Source organism: Anopheles funestus, chromosome X (assembly GCF_943734845.2).
Source record: "Anopheles funestus chromosome X, idAnoFuneDA-416_04, whole genome shotgun sequence".
NCBI lineage: Eukaryota > Metazoa > Arthropoda > Insecta > Diptera > Culicidae > Anopheles > Anopheles funestus.
This window is the reverse complement of record NC_064597.1, coordinates 9,555,962-9,580,416: the sequence shown is the minus strand read 5'-3', so window position 1 is coordinate 9,580,416 and position 24,455 is coordinate 9,555,962. Positions and strand designations below refer to the sequence as shown.

General features: G+C 41.9%; 3 protein-coding genes across 9 annotated transcripts in view; 2 read left to right on the top strand and 1 right to left on the bottom strand.

The window, feature by feature from the left end:
* LOC125770330 (RYamide receptor) overlaps positions 1 to 7,784 on the bottom strand; it is a 98,861-nt gene extending 91,077 nt beyond the window's left edge. Inside the window, exon 1 of one of the 2 annotated variants that reach the window (XM_049439794.1) lies at positions 6,518 to 7,784. The gene's annotated coding sequence lies outside the window, so the exon portion shown is untranslated. The remainder of the gene's footprint in view (positions 1 to 6,517) is intronic. The other variant, XM_049439784.1, reaches the window with a different exon arrangement.
* Positions 287 to 2,099, top strand: LOC125770392 (uncharacterized). Its single transcript, XM_049439896.1, has one exon. The coding sequence runs from the start codon at positions 727 to 729 to the stop codon at positions 1,660 to 1,662; it is 936 nt and encodes a 311-aa protein (XP_049295853.1). The 5' UTR covers positions 287 to 726; the 3' UTR covers positions 1,663 to 2,099.
* A 4,142-nt stretch (positions 7,785 to 11,926) lies between the features above and the next one.
* On the top strand, positions 11,927 to 21,442 carry LOC125771272 (E3 ubiquitin-protein ligase znrf2-like). Of its 6 annotated transcripts, XM_049441733.1 has the most exons (8): positions 11,927 to 12,368; positions 15,846 to 16,603; positions 16,698 to 16,760; positions 17,877 to 18,249; positions 18,732 to 18,869; positions 19,176 to 19,271; positions 19,709 to 19,814; positions 19,930 to 21,442. In XM_049441733.1, the coding sequence occupies exons 4-8, from the start codon at positions 18,150 to 18,152 to the stop codon at positions 19,985 to 19,987; spliced, it is 498 nt and encodes a 165-aa protein (XP_049297690.1). In that variant the 5' UTR covers positions 11,927 to 12,368; positions 15,846 to 16,603; positions 16,698 to 16,760; positions 17,877 to 18,149; the 3' UTR covers positions 19,988 to 21,442. The 6 variants fall into 6 exon arrangements, with proteins under 6 accessions (XP_049297690.1, XP_049297669.1, XP_049297709.1 ...); XM_049441712.1 differs by having other exon boundaries at positions 15,846 to 16,760; XM_049441752.1 differs by lacking the exon at positions 11,927 to 12,368 and adding an exon at positions 12,832 to 12,850 and having other exon boundaries at positions 15,846 to 16,760.
* The last annotated feature ends 3,013 nt before the right edge of the window (positions 21,443 to 24,455 follow it).

Genomic DNA, 24,455 nt, shown 5'->3' with positions numbered 1-24,455 from the left:
AATTTTACAAACATTAGCTAACCACTTGTTTTTTTTTTTTGGGAAATATAATAAGTTAACACTAGAACGAAAAAAGTGTTTAAAACGTTTTTTAAAATAATCTTTACATTGTAAAATAATTTCACAAAGTTTGATAACATTTTAATAGGTTTTTGGTGTTCACAAATATTTTAAAAACAGTTCCAGTATTGTTAAAAAATAATCACTCATACCAGTCAAAATGGCTGAACAGGTAGTTCTAGTGTAAACATTTAGCACAAATCTAAAATTCGCGTCCGCTTGTCGTCAAACGATCTGAAGCAGAAGGGAAGACGGTTTTTAACGATCTTTAACCCTTTTTGCCGTAACTCTCTCGTAGACTAAACACGTAAGAAGAAAGATTGTTTACATACACTCCGTTTCTAGTGCGTTTATTTAATTGTTTGTTTGATTTCTTTTGGCGTTGAGTTGATCCAAAATGTCCCAACAAAATTAAAGCCAAGTGGCGTCGGTATAAAATCGGATCGCGGATGTAGTACGTCAGCGTAATGATACGTGGCAGGGTATTTGAATTTTGACATTCGCGGATAGGACAATACAACGCTTTCTTTGCTAAAACCCTTTTCGGTGGCTTCCCTTTTCAAATAGTGACGCCCTAGAGTTCGAAGTGTGCAGACGTAAAACGATCGGTTTTTGGGTGGTTTTGTTTTTTTTTGTGACGAAGAAAAAAAAGCAAGTAACAAAACCATGGCAGGAAGTACTTTAATAGTTGATTTCTCGAAGGTACCGTCAAAGTTTGCCATCGCCGAGATGATGTGCTTCGTCACGAACAATCTGCAGCTGAAGAAGGATCACATGAAGCGCGTCCATTATCGGCCATCGAGCCGTACCGTCTGCATTGATGTGAAGGACCAAAGGCGTGCCTTTCATGTGTTGGCCGGAAACGATGGGATAAAGCATACGGTCACGTTTTGCGGCAAGAAGTACAACATACCGATCGCCATGGACGATGGTTCGATCGTCGTGCAGCTGCACGATGTGCCGTCCTCGGTTACGAATGAGCAGGTGTACGAAGCGTTGGGACAGTACGGCACGGTGATCACCATGGGTGAGGGTAGATGGGCCGATAAGACCGCATTCGCCTCACTGCTGAACGGTTACCGGTTTGTGCAGATAATAGTGACCACTCCCATACCGCAGTATGTGGAAATTGCCGGCCAAAGAACGTTGGCCAGCTATCGGGGCCAAGCGGTTGGACGGGCTGGCCGCAATCTAGCGGAACATAACGAACATCAGGTACCGGATGCGCAAGAGCTGGTGTTTTATCGTACGTCCGGAAATAGGACCGCTAACGCTGCAAATCGTGTGAACGTATCGAGCGCTTCTACCGACGGAAGCGTCCACTCGTCTTCAACACCGAGAATCGGACCGAGCGCTTCTACCGACAGAGGCTCCCAACCCTCTTCAACACCGAGAATCGGACCGAGCGCTTCTACCGACAGAGGCTCTCAGCCCTCTTCAACACCGACCGTCAGCGGTTTATCGCCAGGAAATGCTTTCACTGGTGGGCGTAATACTATTACACCCCGGCCACAAATTGTTAAAAGACAACCAACAACAGATTCCGAACAACCGATTCCGACTGGCAGCAAGCTGCCAAAGCAGCGACGCAGCCAAAATTAACCATATAATGAAGGTGAGAAGATAGCGCTTCTAGCATGTTTATATTTAATTTATATTAATTAATTAACTATTAATTAGCTATAAACTAACTATAAAAATTTATTTATAGTTAACTATATTAAATATATAAAAAAATTATAGTTAACTATATTAACTATAAAAAATTTATAGTTAATTTATATTTTCTTCTAATATAACTAAAATATTCTTTTTTTCTTTTCTTCATTTCAGTTTTTCCGTTTTATTATCTATATGTCAGAACAACAGTCGTGGAAGCCTTCAAACAATGACATCTAATAGCGAACGTAATTCGGCGTAACAGTAAGAGCGCATCAATGATGATTTTATAAAGAAAAAGGAGGAAAAAAGCCTTCCGGGTTATCTAAACAAAAAAAAAAACACCAACGTCAGGTAAAATTCCTAAACCCTACAACAGGGTTGAGAAACACTGCCGTGAGGTATGGCGAAAAGAATATTTTAAAACCATTTTTTGCTGCATGTGTTTTTTGCTTTTATTAATATTTTAAGAACCAAAAAAAGCAAAAAAAAGTAACAAAAAGCAACAAAAAAAAGTTTTTTTTTAAGAACAAATATTATGACATTTTGAAAGATACTTTTTTTATTAACACAAATATGTTGCCTGGTATTTTTTTAATACAACATTTTTCTTTGCATTTCTTTCGGTTTTGTAGTGTAGAAGAGTAGGATTTCTCAGTAAAGTTTAGAACATTTTTTTTGGTAGAATGTTTCAAATATGAAACGGATTAGTTTGCTTTAGATTAGTACACGATCAACAATAGCACAACAACGGGTAGTTTGAGCATATTTGGGTGTTTTTCTCTCTCTACTTTATATGATGTAATTTGAATACTTTTTCTTATGCACAATAAAGCTTATGATGCACATATATAAAACGTGTTATTCTTTTTCAGTTGTTCCGAGCTAGTCAAATGCTGGGTTCAGAGAAGTGATAAATATACCACACAGAACAATTAAGGAGAGTTGAACGCAAGCTCAGGAGAGTTAGTTGGTCTATCTCCATTGGACGTACATTCGGTTTATCGCTTGCAGAGTCCTCACCTTGGCTGCATGGATAGGATAATTGAAATAGAACATCAGTAACGGTCAAAACTTAAAATAATTATTGAAAGCTGTTCTAAGATTAGGTTAGGATTGGAGTAGAAGAAGCTATATTTTATGTCTGATCTTGGATCTCTTGGAGATCTTTGTGTAAAGTCTTCAGGACACTTTCAAGACAAATCATACAAAAATTGGTAAAAGTCGAATGACATGCTGCTCATGTCATTGACATGACATGCTGATGTACGTTTAATGATTGGAAATGATCCCGAATATTAGGATCTTATCATTGTTCATCTATTTCAGATCAGATCACTTGATCCGGATCAATTTTTTGGGGAGGTGAGAATGTTTACGGATCACATCGCCAGACAAAGGTGATCCCTTATTATTGGTTCGGATCAGATCTTCTATCTGTGGATCAGATCAGATCAACTATTTCACCTTCAAATTAACATCACTATGTAGGTTAAGGACTCCTCAAGGATGTCTTATATCCTCACAAAATAAATTGAGGATCACGAATGTCTAATCGCTCTCATCTCCAAGTGGTGCACCAGAAGGGCCTTAAGATTATTGGACAGGAACAGGAAGATTATTGGTCTAGGTTAGGGACTCCTCAAGGATCTTAAATGTTATATCCTCACAAAATAAATTGAGGAACCTCACGAATGTCTATTCGCTCTCATCTCCAAGTGGTGCACCAGAAGGGCCTTAAGATTATTGGACAGGAACAAAAAGATTATTGGTCTAGGTTAGGGACCCCTCAAGGATCTTAAATCTTATATCCTCACAAAATAAATTGAGGACCCTCACGAATGTCTAATCGCTCTCATCTCCAAGTGCCTTTAGATTATTGGACAGGAACAGGAAGATTATTGGTGTAGGTTAGGGACTCCTCAAGGATCTTAAATCTTATATCCTCATAAAATAAATTGAGGATCCTCACGAATGTCTAATCGCTCTCATCTCCAAGTGATGCACCAGAGGGACCTTAAGATTATTGGACAGGAACTCATAAACATTGAGGAATTTCGAGTAATTATTAATCCCAGATCAAGTTGTGATCCAATTTCCAGGAGTACGTACATCTCCATACATGTAGCACCAAAATGCCCCAAATCGAAGATTCGTGCGTGTTTGATTCTTTATCAACAGTAGTGGTCCATTGGAGAGCTCTACATAGTTCTGCAACAGGACAGCAACTGTGAACTGTACAACGCATTTGCTGGTTGTTTTATACCCAGTGAGCTACCACCCGCGAGGCATTTATGACTCACTTCTTCATTTGCATGTGACCTCGTCCAAAGATCACGTTCCATTTCGCTTGAGCTGAGTTCATTGGTTTATCCTTTGCCGAAGCGGTTGAGATGGTATTATGAATGTTTGAAATATAATTCGATTTTCACACTAAATATGCAGCTTGGAGCAATTCGTATGGCTTTCGATCATCGTGCAGCCATCCATCTGTCCAGTAATGAACGATGTGCATTTTTATGACAGTTCGATTTGCATGACTTGTAGGTCGCGTGTAACTAAAGCATCGTAAAACGCTGGTAATTGGATGCCATTAAAAAGAACGACCATTTTTATTGCATCCCAAGCACTACTTCAGCTTCAGAGATGTACATGAACGGGCCATAAAATGTATGCGCAAACACGTACGCCCTGACCATGCGCTGAATGCTTGCGATCGTACGGTGGGAACAGATGCGCCGTAAGGAAGTAAAGCTCATTTCGAGCAAATATTTTTTCTCCTTATCGTTCGTGGTTTGCTTTGTTGAAGAAATAAAGGATTCGTTGTTATTAAAGTAATGCTTGTGTTCTATCACACTAATGGTGATGTAGTCGATCCAGCGGTGTTAGACACCAGCCCCCCTTGTTTCGACTTTTTGTGTGAGTGTTCTTATTGCCATCCTACAATAGTTAAATAGGTATCTATTGCTATTCAACTATTCTACGACTGCCAACGCTGCTACGGTTTGCTGGCCCTTTTATACTCGCCGGAGAGTTGCTATTGCTAACAATTAGTATTTTTATTGCACATCGATTTCGTACCTCGCATTGAAAGTGAGTCACAGCGTCAGGAAGGTGGTTGTAAAATAATTACCCACAATTATTTGACATGAAACAGTTGGAATGTTATGGAGAAAAAAACTGTTCCAAACGAGAGAAAGGCTCTTGGAAACGGATATTCTCCTTTTTTTATTTTTATATTAACTTATGCTTAGATACCAGCGGAGCGCTCGGTGGTGCATGTGATAAACGGCGCCGGTCCACACGACAGGACCGGGTTCAAATCCCATCCGGACCGTTTCCCGCGTAGCAAGGACTGACTATCCGGCTACGTGGTAAAAAAAAAGTCTAGTAAGCCAGGAATGGCCGGCGTGACCTTTTTAAGGTCGTTAAGGGCAAAAAGAGAGAAGAGAGAGAGAGATACTTAGATACAACCATCACACAGATCCGATGGAATCGCTGCGGTTGATGAAAGCGTCTAAGCGCTAGATTGAATTTTTCCGTTCCATTTATAGTTGGCGCGAGCGTATCAAGCGCAATGGGATGAATCATATCATAATTCCGGGTGCTTGTTGCACGTATTGGAATATTGAACATTTATTACCATTAGTTCCGAAATAAAAGTTCGTAATATTGCATCTTAGAAGTCGTTAAACAAAGAAGAGAGAAACAGAAAGAAAGAGAAGGAGAGAGAGAGTGTGTGTGTGAGAGAGAGAAAGAGAGAGAGAGAAAAAAAGAAATAGAGAGAGAGAGAGAAAGAAAGAAATAGAGAGAGAAAGAGAGAGAGAAAGAGAGAGAGAAAGAGAGAGAGAGAGAGAAAGAGAAAGAGTGTGTGTGTGAGAGAGAGAGAGAGAAAGAAAGAGAGAAAGAGAGAAAAAGAGATAGAGAGAGAGAGAGAGAGAGAGAGAGAAAGAGAGGAGGGGAATATTTAAAAGATGTAATAAGAAAAATTGGTAGCAACATTGCATACTTTCAGGCGCTTGAAAGTTATTAGCATTTATTGTTAACAGTAAAATGGGTATCAAACGGTCGGTTTGTTCTTTTCCAAGCGGTAAGGTATTACTGAAAGGGAAGCAGTACATCATTTGTTAATCGTTATATAATTGTTTGTAACGAAGTTTGTAAGGTCAGAGAGAGAAAATAAGTCTCGTGCGGCATTCGATCTTATTCTGACTGAAGAGTTAAACCTTTTGTAGTTTAGGTTTCGTCTTGCTAGCTGGAAATAAGGTAAGCACACCATGAATCATAACCTTCCTCTGTTTCCGTTCAATCGCGACGGCGAAGCGCATGCAACGATGAGTAAGAGGTCGTAAAAGTCGCATGTGCAATCGATCTCCATGCCACAATTCGCTGCCACACGACGGCAGAAAAAACACATTGGAGTGTGTTGTTGGGATTTTTATTGGACAACTGATGCTCGAACGTGTTTCACCTTTGGAAATTATTTTTATTTTTATTTTTATTTTTATCTAATTAATTGTTTGAATCGCAACTTTATAGCTTCTGCTTTTTAGCGCTTTGCATAATTTTACATAAAAAATGATTTTTTTCGAAAAATGCAAATCGATGCTGAGTGCAAAACCTACATCAGCCCAGTGGCAATACAAGCGGTGAACCCCAGCAAGACGCTAAGTGGAACAGTTATTAGGGGCCTTCATCATAGCAAAATTGCAGCCCGGAGATGCAAACTTTTTTTTGTACTTTTACACGAAATATACAACTTACTTCCGATATTTTAAAAGGAATGTGGAGGACTCACCCGGACAAGCGATAGTTTTTATAATCAGGGCACTTTAGTCACATAAAAACACAGGAAAAAAAATTGCATTTTTTGAAGACAATATTGCTTCTTTGGCATTTTTTTTTGTCACGCACACATTTCGAAACGTTTAGGCACATTAAAAACACCACAGTCGATCGACAAAACACTTTTTGTGCACCCAAAAGTGCGCGAAGGAAGGAAACCGGCTTGTACCGAAATATTAAAAAAATAATAATTTCAATTTTTATGAACTAACCGAAGCACGGAGGTTCGGAACGACATGGTTTTATGATAAAACTCGTTGATAGAATGCACTGCACTACACAAATGCATATCATTTGCAAGTTGTCGCGCATCGGACACGCACTGATTGTATATTTGCTTACTCCCACACGCTTAGCAGCAGCAAACTCCACTGAGCACAGCGATGACGTTAAAAAATGATTTAACGTATGTGCGTGGTTTAAAAGTTTTTTTTATCGCTTAATAACGTGGGGAGAGGGAGGATGGAGGAGGTGTGGTATCTGCTGTGATTAGCAGGAAAACTAGCAGAAGGCTAGAAGAAAGATTTTTTTCTGATACCAACATTTGTATACATTTCCGTTTTTCGAGGTCCCCAAGTCTGACTGGAGGGACCCTAGGTCCCTCCTACTCCTCCTACCGTTAGGTCCGCCACTAGCATCAGATGTTGAGCAGTCAGGTCAAGTGCAGCAAACTATGAGATTTGGAAGAATTTATAGTCATAGTTATTGGGACTCTCTAGCTTTGACCAGCTTCGACAATCCCCAACAACTATCGGCTGAACTGAGCTCTGCTAAGCCTTATATAGTCTCAATTCCGTTACCTCTTGCAAAAATGCATGACGTGTGATGATCTTCAGTTTAACCTCCTTACTGACATCGCTTCTAACGCATAAGGCGTGAGCAATTCAACAATGAGCGAACGCCTGAGCGAAGTACAGATCAATAAAAATATTCTACGAATGCCATAAAACACAGATCTCACACATTTGTCGGTGACACACCTTCGAGTTAGTATAAAAGGAACAGCAACGGCACAGCTTAGGCGACACTGCTTCTCATCTTGCTCAGCTATTGAGTATTTTGGGAAGGAGTGTGCAGAAAAACAATCTTCACCTACAAAAAGCCTACAGCTTTGGAAGGTCATTGGTTTATCGATAATTTGATACTTTGATATAATATACATGAAATTTTGATTTTTAAATAGAATTAAATGATTTTTTTCTTCAAGTTCTCTATTACAAGACTTTCTATGTACATATATTGCCGCATGGACGGGCCGGTGGTATCCACAAAATACAACCGGGTATCAAATCCCACCTAGACCTGTTCCCCCGTACCAAGGACTTTTTTTTATGAATAATGTGCTTTATTATTTCGTAATTACCTTTATAATAAACCCTGTCACCTCCGGCAGGATTTAGCCTTTCGAGGGTTACCTGCCGAGTTCCCGGCCTATTGGACTTTCCTGTCTTATTTATGAGTAATCTAATAATAATTCTCTTGAACCAAATCTTGAGTTTTACCAACACTTCCTAGCCATTAATGTACCTCCCCCATTTACTGCCGTCTTATGTCCTCAATGGGAGTCTTCGTCGTATGTGCTGTGATCATCACCGCCCCTGATGTGGTCGCGGAAGTGACTGCTGCGTTCTTGGCCCCTGTCATCGATGATCTCCTCTAATTGTTGTTAGTTGTGGCTGGTACATTACGCAGACGTTGCCTCTGATCCTCCCCAGGAGATGTTGGGGTCTGGCTACGGCGTTGTCGACTGGGAGGAACAGGAAGCAAGATAGTTTATCCTATCTCGGGCTTGACCACGAGCTGACCTGTAGAGAAGCTCCACGGCAGCCGCCAACTCGTGGTCAGACAGCTCCTCGGCTCTCACACGCGCACGACGTTCCACCTCCCGTCTGTTGCGCCTCCCGGTCAGCGGCGGCTCCACGCTGTGTGGTGATTGAAGCCACGGAGATATAGAGCTGACAAGAACTATACTACTCCTCCTCCCGCCATCACTGTTGGAGCATCTCGGTGATGGTCTTCGAGACCCACCGAATACGGTGCGATACTCCACGCATCGGTGCCCTTCAGTAGCATCGTTCCGATGTTGTCTGCCGTAATAGGACCGTCCGTCTCGAGCTGCAGTAAGTCGTGTCGGACTCGCACGAACCCCAGGCCATGGAACAGCACGTGGGTCACCGACTCAACCGATCGCGCGACGTACACATGAAGGCTCATGAGACGTCCACAAAAGCCGAAGTCATACAAAATTTCAAAAACATTGGGTCCTGCCCTGGACACGTCCACAAATCACGAAGCGAAAGAGGATTCGGAAATTATACATGCGATCATGGAGGGGTTGTTTCGGCTCTCTACGAAGTTACTTGTGGACGTGGGCAGGGCGTGGGCGTCCCGTCTGAGTTCAACCTCTGAGTTCAACCATCCTGCGCAATCGGGACAGTCCGGAGGCTGGGCGAAGCCGCGGACATACAAGAACTCTCGGAAGAATCCGTGTCCGGAGAGTACCTGGGCAAGGTGGAAATACACTTCACCCCATCCAGTTGTCATCCAGAAGTGGCATCCATGACCTTAAGGGTCGTTAAGCCAACAAGAGAGAGAGAGAGAGAGAGAGAGAGAGAGAAAGAGAAAGAGAGATCGCCGCATCTTCTAGGCGAATCCAATGACTCCAAACGTACAGTACGGATCGTGTACTGTTCGATATCATAAGTATCGTCACCTCCATTGGGCTAATATATGCGACAGCCCAACGAAGTTGATCGCTGGAGCTCTGGATTGATTTACGAGCCCTGGTGCATGTTAACCATTTCATGTTTTATGATATTTTTAATTTATTTTTACAATATACCGTAGCTGTAAGTCCCAATTAGCGCAACAGTCCTTGTGCCATGTCATGAAGCTAGTTCGTGTACGAACCTAACCGAATGGTGCATACGTTTTATGATCCTCCGCGCATTCCGAACCATTTCCTGCTGGAGGCGTAATAAAAGTGTTCGTCATTCATTTTAAAATGTCAAGCCCCAGGAAGATTGACCCGGCGAGTCTGGTCAGAGTGACCAGCTTTGTACGCCCTCGGGCACACATCTGTAGATAGCATATCGTAAAAGCCCTTAACATCGTGCCTGCCGGCTGCAAGAACTCTCACACAAATCCTTCATGCAGATTTGCGATACAAGGCCGGTAGATGTCCCTTAAGGGGAGCTAATTGGAACCACAGCGTACTTGCAATTGCTAGTAGTATGACTATTGGACCAGAATTTTATATTTTTAATACCACAATTCCAGTGACAAATTGCACTTCAACCTTTAGCATTAAAACATAAAACAATATAGCGAAGAAGGTCAATCTTGTCGCATGATCTGTTTGCACCTTTTTTATATTATTTCGTTCGATTCCAATTAATTTCTTTCAAATTCCAAATACTGTAAGCGTAATGTAAAACAAGAAGAATTTAAGTTAACTTGGTGATTGTTTTTACATAAATTTCAAAATGCGATCCATTCTCGCCAGTAATCTCGCACTTTTAGTTTTATGTGTAAATGCCACTGTAGGAGTTTTTCGCAATCTTCTCGCTTTCTTCTCATCGTATACCGTTCTCGCTCTTTCGTTCGGGGTAGATCAAAACAACGAAGAAATAATCCGATCCAGCTTTTACAGTAGATGTAACACAAATTTACACATTACTCGTTTTGCACGATCTACAGCAAATAGTTACACAATAGAGCGTCGATTATCCGGGGACGGATTAACCGGCGGGCGGATTAACCGTGCGCTAAAAATTGACAGCTTGTTCAACCGTGGTGAACATTTGTACTGATGTCAGGTTGCTTAAAATAATGAAAATCATCACCAAACGATATATTTGAAATGATTTTATTTTACTCAATCATTTACAGAATTTTACAGAATCATTTTTAGCATCGAAAAGACTATCACAGTAAAGAATATATATATACTATATACGATTTATCTAAATATATAAATGACCTTGATTTTTCGGGGACTATTATCCGTGGAAATCGATTAACCGGCATCGGTCCGGTGCCTAGAACCCCGGATAATCGACTTAATCGACTGTAATTACCAACGAACTATTGTAATTGTTGAAAATGGTATAACATATTTAAAACGAATAGCAATGATTGAAATACAAATGTGCAAACACTTAGACTGATGAGACTTAGATGACACTTAGATCGTGCTCAGTCGTACACGATTTTTTTATTTTCAATATTTTGTATGGAATTTAACAGCAGCCAAAATCGTCATCCGATTTTATCTGTCAAATCCCATACAAAATCTTGAAAAAAATTGTATACGTCTGAGCACTGCCACCAGCCCTAAAGCAATTATTTGCTGACAACAGATTTTTGGGATTTATCAATACGGCCAGGCCGTTCTATCTGAATTAAAAAAAAAGACGTACAAGAATTTTATTTTACTTTCTCATCACTAAACAGTTAAGTACAGTCGAGCGCCGATTATACGGGTACCATTTATCGGGCTGTCCCATTATGCGTGCAGTTCGGAAATGACGGTTCTGAAGGAGAGTTGACATATGAAATGCAAACCCGATGATGACAAGAAACAAAAGTTTCCATAGGGAATGATATAATTTGCTCAAACTCGAAATAAGAGAACAGATTTACTTAACAAAGTGTGAGGAAGAAAATTAATATCCGGCTTTATAAAAAACAGTCTACCCATTACACACTGAAAACTAATATTTATCAATAAAAAGAGTTGTGCCTATTATCCGTGATATTCGCTTATCCGGCAAGGGCTGAGTCCTGAGGAGCACGGATAATCGACGCTCCACTGTATTGATCAAAGTGAGTATAGATATCAGGTGGGCTTATCCCTAACGATTTGACAGGTGCGCTGTAGAAAAATGAATTAAAATTTGACGTTTATGGGTTCGATTTTTTGTCAATGTATGTGTGGGAATCCTTTGGAATGTATTATGTGTGTGAGTGAAAATATACGTATCACAATCGAACCCACAAACTTCTAATAGATTTTCAGCATGTCTACCGCATCAATCCTTTGAGCCCACCTAGGTATTGATACAAATGCAGCCATGTTTTGATTTTAAATTAGTTAATAAAAAAAACAACTTTTTTTTCAATCAATTTTCAGTACAATAAGAAATGTGTAGACAATTATAATAAAAAAAAATTGAAAATTATCGCTTAAAACCTTTATTTTGCTGTGTACAAGTTTATGCTCGACCGACTGTAGAAACAATTTCACCACACCGGTGTACGAGTACACCACACCAGTGGTGAAACCGACCGTTCCCGGAGCGGTTTGTAGTGATGGTATCGAACCGTTTCGTTACGACGGTCACCATCTCACACCCATACACGCTACCGTGCGCGCTTGTGTGATAAAAGAAAAACACCACAGAATTGGGCTCTCGCTACGCGCTAGTGTGTGTGTGCGTACGAGACGGTCGAATGTCTGGGCCAGAGTGTGTTTGAAAGATGAAAAGATAGCCGTGGTCCCCGCAAAGCCGTACGAAGAAAAAGCATCATTCTGTGCAGAACGCGAACGGTGCCGTGTTGCAACGGTTGTGGCAGCAGCAGCGAGCAAGCAAGCTGTGTGTGTTTCCGGTGGTGAAAATTGTTCACTGTGTTGTGCAAGTTAATGCGAAACGTGCAAAGCAAAAGCAAGAAGAAAATTTACGAAACTGTGACCAGCAGCAGCAGCACCATCTCGTCCCTTTTTTTGCTAAACGCGGGCATCGTACGCTCATATTTGCGGGGGGAAAAAAAGGGGGAAAGGAAGGAAAAAAGAACCACGGTTGGTAAGTTGTAAGTCCATCCCGACGGGTGAAGCCCTTCTGTGCGGTGTTTGCGGGGGTGGGGGTGGGTCGATGGGGGTAGTTTCACCGTATGGCGTTTGGTAAAAGGGAAGGCGGCATCGCACTACATTCTGCTTCACACACAAGGAACACACAATTCCAATACGCGCAAACGGTCAGCTTTTGCTGTCCCATGTATTTGTGTGTGCAATGTGTCCGCGCGTGTGTGTGCCTGCCTTCCCTTTATTGTCCGCCCTACCAACCCACCCCCTCGCCCCCTTCTGCCCCTTTCGATTCTCAACAACACATCGAAAACAACCCTCCTTTGTTCGTCCATCCGTTTAATGTTAAACCGCTTCCAACTTGCCACCCCCATCCCCTTTCATCACCCAAAACCTCCCCTCTCCCACCACCACCAACCCTACCCCTCTATCGTTACCGTCGTACACCATCCGAAGACGACGAATTTCAACAGCAACGCAATAGTAAGTGGTTGTGCTCGTTTTCGTTCGGATCTCGGTGCCTCTCGGTTTCAATTCTTCCATATTTTGTTGTTGTTGCTGTCATTTTGGTTAAACTGTGTGCATTGTGTGAGTTAGCCGCATCCTTCTCCAGATCCAGTGTGAGAGAGAGAAAAAAAACAAAAGGTGCCCCCAAACAACAAAACATACAATTTGAGCAGCATACCCACCTCCCCCCCCTGTAGCATAGGGTACCCCCCTTAAGTGAGGAAATCCAATACTGTTTTCCCTTCACTTCCTCATATAGATTACAGAACTGTCACTGTATGAGGGTGAGGGACAGGGTGGTGACGGTGTTGGTGGTGCGCTGCTAAGGAACGTAAAAATTTCCTTCGTTTCGCAAAATCGCAGACAACACAATAGAAAAACAGCGAGTAAATTTACACACCCACACACACACACAAGCACACCCAAACACACACATACAGAGAAATATGTGTGTTGTACAATGTATACAAGAATGTGCTTACAGTCGGTTCCACAATCACGCATACTAGTTACACATTTCTAAAGCAAAAATATTAGGAAAAAAGCTTCACATGTGTGTGTGTGTACATACATTTCATGTATGGAAGCGTTAGTTGTTCTCGATAGTACTGTGAAAAGCAATAGAAACATCCTTTCTGGTCGACGAAATACGTTCTTTCCATCTTGGAAAAAGATTTGATTACGATTGTGAAGGTGCGTACGCGAACGCATCTACATCATTACGCGTTACGCTAGTGTGGGTTTGCATGTGATTTGAGAAGTCCGGAACCTTCCTTTTAGTAGGTGCGAGAGTTACTTTTTTTTGGGGGTAGTTCACTTCCGGTGTATTCTGATGTTTTTTTTTTGTTTTGTAAGACAGTTGTCAAATGGAATTGTTCTCTTTCCAATGCAGGCTTATTACTCAATTGCACTTGTCATTGATATTTCTACTACAACAAGAAGAGGTAAAGCAATAATAAACTATCAGACAAGAAAGGATTATTAGCATTCCACCACACAGTCGAAGGTTGGGTCAGGAAACACCTGGAAAAACCTGGAAAAACATTTTCCCCATAAGCTTCGTTTATTAATGCTTCCGTACTTGGTGTTGTATCTCGTTCAGCACAATCACAAAGCGAAAAGTGTTCAATCGTAACCGTATCGTCTACCCCTTGTTCTTACGATGGTGTGTGAGCATCGTGTTTCGCTTTACAACGTGCATATGTATAGATCAAACTATATTTAATTGTTCCGTACCCATAAGTCAATCGGTCAACCGAAGAGGAAGAACTAACCTACATTTCTCATTCTTTCTCACTCACTCTATTACTCTGGTCGTCTTGAAAGATTGTCGCTGTAAAATGGTTGCCCTTATTTCATTATCAAAAGCAAACAAAAACAACAGCATCCCTCCCACCACCCCCTTACCGATCAGCATCTATTTCTTCCCACCGGGGGGTTTTGTCATTAACACCACGCAAGACGTGATCATTGACTGGCGGAAGTGTGACACCACACCGTCTCTTTTCGGGGTTTGTCTCAGCAAGATCTCTTGTGGAAGGATTATCAGCTTTACCGTAGTGATCTACACACCCCCACACAAAGGAAACAAGAGCTGTTTCGAAAACCCATTTCTCGTAGGTAATGGAACCCCTTATCTTCGGGTTTCACTTCTCTGCTCTAAGTTCTGCAGTTGTTTCCTGTCACGGGGATTAGCTTTTTCGCTGTTCCGATACTGCGTCTTTGTTTTATTATTGTGTTCCGCGTTCGGAAATTCGAATCAGTTTCGGACCCGTGTTTAAACCGGTCCGATTTAAAGTGGGGGGTTACGGAGTTCCAGTGAACCTCCCCAAAATTTGTTTTGCAATAAGTCTCCGCCAGCTGTCAAAATTCCCCCCTTTGGCTGTCAAACTGATGCTTCTTAAGCGCATCGCTACACGCAAGCGAAACTATCGTTTTATTCTTTATCCGTCCAGTGTGACCGTTTGGTCTATCAAAAAAGTTTTGCCAAACAAAATTGAAGTGGTCTATGAAAAAAGTTTGCCAAACAAATTTTGAGCTGTCAAATTTAAAGCTTTCTGTTGTTTACAAAATGATTCGAAAAAAAAATCGAACGATTGTACTATTAATAGTATAAACAAGAGTGTTCAATCTAATTAGAGTCTATTCTGGAGGTTTTTACGGATATTTTTGATTCGATAGCACTAGTCGTAACACAACGGCTATGAAAAACAAAACTATTCATTACAGAGCTTTCGTATAATTGAAGCAAAGTAGTAGAAATTTGACAGATCCCCATACGATTTGACGTTAAAAATTTGGCAAACTTTTTGCTAGACCAACCCGGTGAACAAAACCCGGATCCAGCATATATAGGCGATCATATGTCGTCACTTCCGCGATCAAAACATAGCCAGAAATGTACAAACGCACACATGCATAGGATCGCATCAATATCGCATTATTACTAGCGAGAGAGAGAGAGAGGTAGAGAGAAACATTAAAAAACGCGTCTTTATTTTCAAGGTTTGATACACCTAAGAAGGGCTTTGCGATTGTGCACGCTTTGGCGTGTGAGTGTGCGTGTGTGATAATATTGGTAAGCGAGCGATTTGTTTTGGATGGATTTGTGTAGATTAGCCTTTTTTGCGTTGATGCGTTGTTTTTAAGTGCGAACTTGACATTTCACCTAATCCCGATGTTAAAGAAACAATAGGTGTGGAAGGTGACGGAGCGAAATTTTGCCTAGCTGTCATACAGAAGTGTTATTGGGTAGTTTCTTAAAATCTTTTTTGTGTTTTTTGAAGGGGTTGGAAAGGGGATGGCGAGAGGTGGGGGCGGGGGGTTGAGTAGAGGAAATCACAACCCAACACACATACACAACACAAGCAACAATTGATTTCTTACTTTTTTGATTGACTTCTACACACACACAAAAACAAATCCTAATCTCTTTTTCACGTTTTTTTCTTTCTTCTCCATCTCGTTCTAGACCAGGGGTACCCCCTCCTTACTTGCAGTTGGCCCAACGGTTTTTCGGTGAAATTTAGCGACAAGAAAGGAAAAAAGGCACGCTTTTTGTTTTGTTTTTTTATGATTTGTTTTTTAGCGATTCATCGTCGTCTTTTTTAATCGAACGTCCCTCGTGCGCTGGATCGTTTTGCTGGTTTCTTGTATGCCGCGCGTGTGTAAACCTCTGTAGTGTAGGGATACTTGGTGTGCTTTTTTGCCGCTCAAGTCGCTTCTGCCATCCTTCAGCATCTTTACGTGCGATGCGAAATCTGTACTTGATCTGACCTGATCTTCACGCCGGAGACGGTGAGACCGTTTTGTCTGTGGTGCCGCCGTGGACACGCGCGTTTAGATGTGTTCGGTTTTGTCTGCATCCGTATACACCGTTCCACACCGTCATCAGCCGTGGTGGTCGGATAGGTGAGAGCCCGCACATCCGATATGACGATGGCACCATTGCTATAATAGTGCGTGCAAGGATCGTGGACCACAGCCCGTGCGTGTCCTGTTTTTTGTGTGATCGTGTATTGTTTTTTTTTTGGTTGTTCGTCATCAGCATCCCCCGACAAAAAAGAGCGGAAATCCGGGGGTCGGTTTGGGGCATTCCTGTTAGTAGAGGGAAGTGCGTGAGTGTGTGTGTGTGTGTGGGGAAAAACCAAGAAAGAAGTTTCAAAGTGAGCCTAGTGAGAAAGTCTTCTGCCAGTGTTGTGTGAATTAATAATCTCACACATCAGAAGGGTGAGCAGTGAGCAGTGAATAGCGTACCAGTGAGCAGTGACAGCTCATTCAATCAACAACAATAACAACAACAAACCATCCATTCTCACCACAGCGAGTGAGAAACTGCCCCATCGTTTGAGTGTGTGTGTTTGTGTGTGTGTGTATTATAATACGGGTGAGCAAGCAAAACCTTGTGCAATAATCATTATTGGGCTTTCCCAATCCTCCCTCCCCCTCCCCCCTCACCCCACCCCACCCCCTCGTAGGTGGCAAATGAAAGAACACGGCGCAAAAGAACCGAATTCCACCACCCATCTGTTCTCCCACAAACTCTGCCATCTTCTTGCCATCGCCCGGCGCCCGTCACCGTCACCGGGAACTAATTGTCGATCAACGTGCCACCAACACAGTGAGAGAAACCCCACACATATCAACATAAGCAAAGCTGCATAACCCAGCGTGTTCAACCCAGCAGCAGTAGCAGGAGAAAAGCGGAAGCCAATTACACCACGGTCGATTCACCCTCCCCGTGTGTGTGTGTCCCTTTTCGGTTCTGTTTATCTAATAAGCGCCAGGAATGGGGTCCGCTCCATGTATACCTCCTGAAGGAGTGGAGTAGGTAGGTAGGGTTGTGTTTGTAAAAACGCGAAGAGTTTTACACCGAACCCAGGCCAGGCCTGGCGAGCTTTTGTGACACTTTGTGTGTCTTTTTAGCTGTCACCGTCGAGCCGTCACGCGCGAGGAGAAGCAATAGAAGGGTGCTGTGTCCGGTCTGACAGCACAGATAGAGAGGTTGGTGCATCTCTTCAGCAAAATCTTCGTTGGAGTGACGACAGAAAAAAACACACGAATGCACACCACCCGGAAGCCCTCGGACGATGCCATCGCACGACTCTTTGTTGTCTAGCAAGTTTACTAGCCCGGCCTTGCAATTGTCCCCTTTGGTGGGCAAAGTATCATCGTGCAGGAAAAATTAAACAAAAAAAACACAAAGAAAAACCGCACCACGCACCCGGGGGGGCCGCACACCAATCAACCAAAACCGATTTCTGCAGAAAAAGAAAATCCGCCGTCTATCAAACACACAAACATTCCCTTCGCACTGTGTGGGAGCAGATGGCAAGGAAAAACATCACAGCAGCCATCTTCTTTAAATGTTCCTCTTTCCTTCCTCCCTCCTCCCCCCCCCCCCTCCCTTTGTCACACGCTTGTCAACGTGAATCTTTTGGGGAAAATAGTGCATTGAAACGATGTTTTCCTTTTTCCTTTCTAATTTGTTGTACATTTGTAGACGTTCGATCGCAGTAGGACCAGACGCGTTTGACACACACCGAAAAACAAGAAAATCCGTCATCATCGGGCTGTTGTTTGTAAAATCGCTTGCAAAACCTCTCCCCAACGAAGGTACAACGTTTAGTGACACCGGTGTGTAGCAGTTAATCAGCAGCAGAAGCAGCAGCTTAGAACCGGGGAGCGCGGCCAAAGCTTTCGGGCGTGTTCTGGTGTGTGCGTGTGTGATTTTATTTTATTTTATATTTTTGTTTTTTTGAATGAACCCGAGGCAATGGGAATAAAAGCGAGCACCGCGAATGGTGGACAGCAGAGTCCGAGAGCACGCACCTTTTCCACCAGCAGTAGCAGCGACGTCGTGTCCGGCACGGCAGGTACAGTAACATCACCCAAAAATGTCCCCCGCCACCGGGGGGGTTTTTTTTGGAGGGTCCTGGCGTTAAGGGGGCTGTGGCACGAAAACGATACCGAGATGTGCCGCTGTATGTTGTTATTTTGTATGTTTTTGTTTTCTTCTTTTGTGTGTCAATAAATTTTGCTACCGGCACGTAGCGTGTGGATGTTTCCTGGGCCTGTGTAAAAAATCATAATACATATCATCATCATCAACCAGTAGGCTTTGCGTTAGTAGTTTCAAACCGTGCTTTTTCTTCACTCTATACATTCTGATCCACCGTTCATCTTATCCGGAACCATCACCGTTGTGTTGTTGTTTTTTCTTTGTGTATGTGTGCAAAATTTCATCGATTCCTGTCCTGTTTTTGGTTCACTTACCTTCACCCCGACCATCCGCCCCCCGCTCCATCATCATCTGTCACATCGCATTTCAACCCTGTCGTATGTTTGTTTCTCGTAGGCGCACCGTACGAAATGTCATCCGCTAATCCCGATCCCGATAGTAGCTCGGCGGAAGAAAATGCCGCGGCTAGTGCTCCACTTGCTTTGGGAAGAGTGTACGCAACATCACTACCTACTCATATCTGGTCAATAAATGGTGAGTTTCCTTTCTTTTTCTTCGTCTTCCATCGAAAAAAAAAACAATGGGTTATAGTAAAAAATGGAACTATCATACCACACACACTTTCAAACACAAAAGCGAAACACTACATCAACATTTAGTTTCTCGCTGATGGGGTGCTTCTTGTTGCGTGCGGGAATATCTTTATTGGTGATGCAAAGGAAATAAGTCATGGAATGTGTTAATAATAGTCCCGCAAAGAATTCCCTTTATTTGATATCGTAATGAACCATTTGTCTCAAACATTCATTGGGTTTTTTCTTTCTTCTTCTTTACTTGCAGGTATAAAATGTCCAGTATGTAGCAAATTTGTGACGCCTGATGACCTTGAGTGTCATTTAGTAATGTGCCTAACGAAGCCTCGTCTATCATATAATGGTTGGTGGTCGACATATTTTACACAAAACCCCGTTCCACAACGGATAGGGATACAGCGCACATAAAACCATGGCATGCAACAGATAATGAACTTCACAGCAATGAAAACTGCAATACAAATAACTCTGCACAACTCAGACAACTCGTTTCGCGTGCATAGTTTAGTAGATTGCAAATTGAAGCTTCATTTTAGATAAAAAACGAAGTAGTGTTTTGCTATTAAACACAATGTTGTTTATCATTTAATTTATATCTCAACTCTTCAATCCTGTTTATAGTATGTAAACAGCTTTGGCTGATTTGACGTTTACTAATCTCTGCACGCAATTCACTTTCGTGTGCTCGTTTTATCCTACCTGTTGTGGAATTCTGTATAGCTTTTTTTTCCAAAAATTTCTCTCTAACCATATGTTTGCTCTTTATTCCTACCGCTACAGAGGACTGTTTAACCGAAGCAAAAGGTGAATGTGTCATTTGTTTAGAGGATCTATGTCCTGGTGATATCATTGCTAGACTACCATGTTTATGCATCTACCATAAAGGGTAAGCATTGTTTGTACACGCGACACGGACCAACGCGAATGACTAATTGATTTCCTTACCCTTGTTTTCTTGGTCTTCTCAACCATTTACACCAACCCCACATCATCAACTCAAGATGCATTGACAAATGGTTTGAGGTGAATCGTAGCTGCCCGGAGCATCCTGGTGATTAGTGGAATTCCAATTTGTAACAATGCAAGAACTAAACTTTAAAAACAAAATCACAAACACACACACACACACACACACATACAAAGCAGCTATCGACCGGAACCACCCGTAAACAATATATTGCTTTAGTCCGGACGCGAAGGACATTAAACAAAAACATGAAGAAAGGAACGATAGAATAGGTACGAAGGATTGGTATGAGATACGGCGACGAAATCGAGCGAATGGAAGGATCAAGAAGGTGATATGGTGTGGGCGTGCGTGTGTGTGTGTGTGTGACGCAAAATTTTTCAAACCCGTGTGTGTTTTGGGGCAGGTGTCTTTGTTGATGTTGTTGTTATTGACGTTGTTATTCGCGCGTACAGGGCAACAGAAACAGAAGAGCGTGTCAAAACACGTGACAAATTATGAAAGAGTGAAAGCGAAAGAGGGAGGAAGGGAGAGAGAGAGAGATAAAAACCGGATGTTATATAGGGATCACCACCTCCACGACTTGACCGTTTCGGAAACCGTGTATGATGGGAGGTGGGAGTTTGGAATAAAACAACAAAAACGGAATATACAACGATGCGAAGCTTTCGCCCTCGGCCCGCTTACGTACGGGCCAACTGCGAATCTAAATGTGTGTGTGAATCGTTCGGAGCAAGCTTTAATTCGCTTTTAATCATTTAATTTCGATATTTGTTTTTACTTTCCCTTTGCTTATTTACTTTGGTCGACATCTTGGCTTTTTGAAATGGATTATACCTTATTATTGACAAAAGTTATCCTTACACAGCTGACCTAGACACTAGGGGCTTTTATGAAAAGCAAAAAAACATTTTATTATTTTTTCAAAATATTTTTGTTTTCTTTTTTACTGCTAAAATATTTTATTTGAAAGCGCGCGCGCGCACACACACAATGATTGTAATATGGATAGAATTTTAGGAAAAAAAGCGTTGCAAAATCTCTACTTTCTGTGCTTTTGAGGGTTTGATTGGGATTTTATTTTTTGTTTGTTAAGCACACTTGCAAAAAAAAAAGCTAAGCCATACATCACATCAACACCACCTTAAAGAGAAGGGCGAAAGCACACACACACCCGGGACACAGGAGAAACATTAACTAAAACAAAACACTAAGAAAATTCGACTAGCTAGTGACATATGTCAAAAACAAAAAAAACCCCTCCTGGATTAAGCTAACCATGTATATAAAGCTAATTTACCCGCAAAACTAGGAAAGGACAGGTCTATACACACCCACACACCCATAAAGCTAGAAAAAAAACACACACACACACAGAAGTCGTGGGAAAAAAGGAAACTTAACTGGGCATGCCGCCAACAGAGAGGAAGCGATTAAATTCGTGCAAATGTTGTGCCTCACCCCAGTACGGATTGGTTTGGCGCCTGGCCCCTAACCCCCTAGGGAATCCCCCTTATTTATCCCGGGAACCTATGGTGTGTTTTTTCGCTGAAATTACAAAATTTCCCGGTCGTCTGTGTTGTTTTTTTGTTTTATTTTCGCGCGAATTATACAATACTAAGGTAAGGAGACGACTTAGTAGACGACTTTGCGCCAAGCGACAGGCGTCCAGGCTTCGTAGGGTCGAACGAGACGGGGGGATGTGAACTGATTGACGGGGGGGAGAAGGACGGCGGGGGGGGGGGGGGGGGGGGGCATGTATATAGTTAGTGGAAAGTAGCCGAAACAGTCAAGGATTAAGGCGAACAAGAGAATAGTGTGCGTGCAGGTGCGCGCGCGCGCGTGCGCCTGTGTGTGTATATTGTGCGCAAGTAACGGTGCTAAAAAAACATAATTAAAGAGAAGAAGAAAGATAGTAAAAGAAGCAGAAACGCATATAGCAATATCTAATAGCAGGGACATTATAAAAAGCAGCAGCTGTGTGTGTGTGTGTGTATGTATGTTTGTGCGTGTGAGTATGTGTGCGCGAAAGGGGTAGTTCCCATTTTGTTTTTTTTTTACGCTTAGTGTGCGTGCGTGTGTGTGATACAACATATTGGAGAGACAAAAAGGACACTTTGTCATTGTAATAGGGTGTATATGGTTCGTGGAAACAAATAGTTACAGTATGATTGCAACACACATTATACATACCGATAATATAACGGGTTGAAGATAAGCAAAACACTCACACAACCGAACTGGATATAAATAGCCATTTTGGTTAAAAGTAATAAGCGTCCTTGGTGATATCAGTAGCGTGGGCAAAGAGGGACAAAGGCACTAAAATGCAAAATGGACGCTATTAACACACACACATGTAAAGCAGACAAAATCCGTATACACACATTAAAGAATGGTTCATATTTTGTTCCAAATGACTAAATCAGTACATGAAAATGCGTGCGTAATGTTAAGCAAAAGCGGTATTGTTTGGCTGTTCGGTGTGTTTCCTTGCTCAGGTTACTTTTGGCTGCTTAGTTGCCCTTTTTAGGAGGCAAATCGAATTAATGTTGATCCCTCTTTTACTATCATAGCTAAACCAACATAGCTACCAATCATCTGATCTCATCTCCGGTGCCATTAGGGTTCATCATCGTTTTGCGCACGAATATAGGTATCCGTTCGGCTGAAACGTTTTTAGGGCAAGAACCCTTTTATGCTTTGTAATGATCAGAAATACAAAAACTTACAAGTGAAAGTTCGGAGGGCACCTATTCACTTAAGCGGGTGAAAAGCCACCGAAGATTTAGAAGAAAAAAGCACACACACACACATGCGCGCGCATACACTCCACGCACACACACACACTCTTCAACTGAATATACGTTAGGCTTTATTGATAGGGGCACACAGATCATGCCACGAATCCAGCGTTAAACCGAAGGGCGATGACAAAATTTTGCTTTTGTAACACAAAACACAGCAAACTATACAAAAAACCCCAAAAACACGGGATTCGTCAGAAAGCAAGAACAAAAAAACGGGGGATAGCAGGAAAATATGAAAAAAGGAAAAAAGGAGAGAAAAAACCCGTGTAAAAGCATAATGAATTGTGATTGATTGTTCAAATTATTAGTTTTTTGTTTTTAATATTCGCATTAAGAACAGGTCTTCTCCTTTCAAAGGGTTTTTTTTCGTTTCGCTTTTAATTTGTATGCGAACGCGGAAAGCAAAAAATATATGGTACATATGTGGATTTTGCAAAAAGGATGTGAAAAAAAGGCGAGAGAAGAGAAATAGAATTAACGTTGCGCGACGGATGATGAGATCTGCTGTAAATAAAACTTTACACATTGAACTGGAAAATGGTTATTTTTTTTGTTTGTTCATTATTATGAATATGAAACAGGATATGAAAATTGTATGAGAATTGTGAACTGCTAAAAAGAAGCAAGCGTGTGTGTAGGAGCTTAGGGCTGTTAAGGGTGTTTTTTTATTCTTTTTTTTCCTGTATAAGCTGAAAACAGCTTTAAGAAGGCGCTTAGGGAAATTTTAAAATGGCGATTTTTCACAAACTTCAAATGCAAAAAAAACTTTTTCACCTTCGTACCTTCTATGGGGTTGGTACAAGGGGTTTTTTTCTGTGTGCGCGTGAACAAGTATAAACTGTCCTTTACCTTCAAATTGGATCGATCAGTCGTTTTTTGGCGGGGAGGGCGAACACATAAAGGGGAACACATGGAAAGGCGCCAATAGTAAAGAAACGTAGGAGGCGCCAGCAAACGGTGATAACAAAAACAAAAAGGTGTGAAGTGGCCGTGCGTGATAAAATGGGCAGCTGGAACACGTTCTTTACTACACAACGCATCCACTACCACGTGAATATATAGTCAAAAACGAATAGAGCAACGAAACGACAACGGTTTAACAAAGAAAAAAACAACTAGTGAATGGAAAACCAGGGAATGAGATAAGACCACAACCCCCCACCCCCACAATCTCCCATAACCCCTCAACAGCCGGCGCTAAACGGTTGTGTTTTTGGGGTTTGGTGGAAAAATTGTTCACAATTTGTGATTTGAAAAAAAAGCAATCGTTTCCTGAATTTCCAGGAAAGGAGTCACGATTTTGTGGAAGAAAAGGGCACGGGGGGGTGGGGAAGTAAAAAAGAAAGAAAAAATGGCGAAAAAAAAAACATGAAGAAGCTGAGCGTAGGTCGCAGCATTAGGTATATAAACATTGATGATAATAGTAGTAACTAGCTATTAAAAATATAAAAAAAACCCAGACGGAAACAAAATCAATGCGCAGACGTGGAAGCATAGTAGCTATTATACCATTAGCGTTTAGGATTTATGAGCATGAATGAAACCGTAATGAAAATCATTAATAAATAAACATGTTGGCACACGACGTTCTAAACGACGGGGAAGCATGGGGCGCACTTGGGAGGGAAGGGGAGAGGAGTGTAGGTGTCAAGCGCCTAGTAGGCAAGTGTAGTAGTAATATAGAGAATAAAAATTAACAAAAAAAAACCGAAAAACTCACCCCACGAAGAGAGAAGCGCGTTGTTAGCGA

Bases quoted from the DNA above. Each gene is read 5' to 3' on its own strand.
- LOC125771272 (XM_049441733.1), top strand. From the start codon at position 18,150: ATGGGAATAAAAGCGAGCACCGCGAATGGTGGACAGCAGAGTCCGAGA. The intron at 18,250-18,731 runs GTACAGTAACAT...TGTTTCTCGTAG, and splicing joins CGTCGTGTCCGGCACGGCAG to GCGCACCGTACGAAATGTCA. The intron at 19,815-19,929 runs GTAAGCATTGTT...CATCAACTCAAG, and splicing joins TTATGCATCTACCATAAAGG to ATGCATTGACAAATGGTTTG.
- LOC125770392 (XM_049439896.1), top strand. From the start codon at position 727: ATGGCAGGAAGTACTTTAATAGTTGATTTCTCGAAGGTACCGTCAAAG.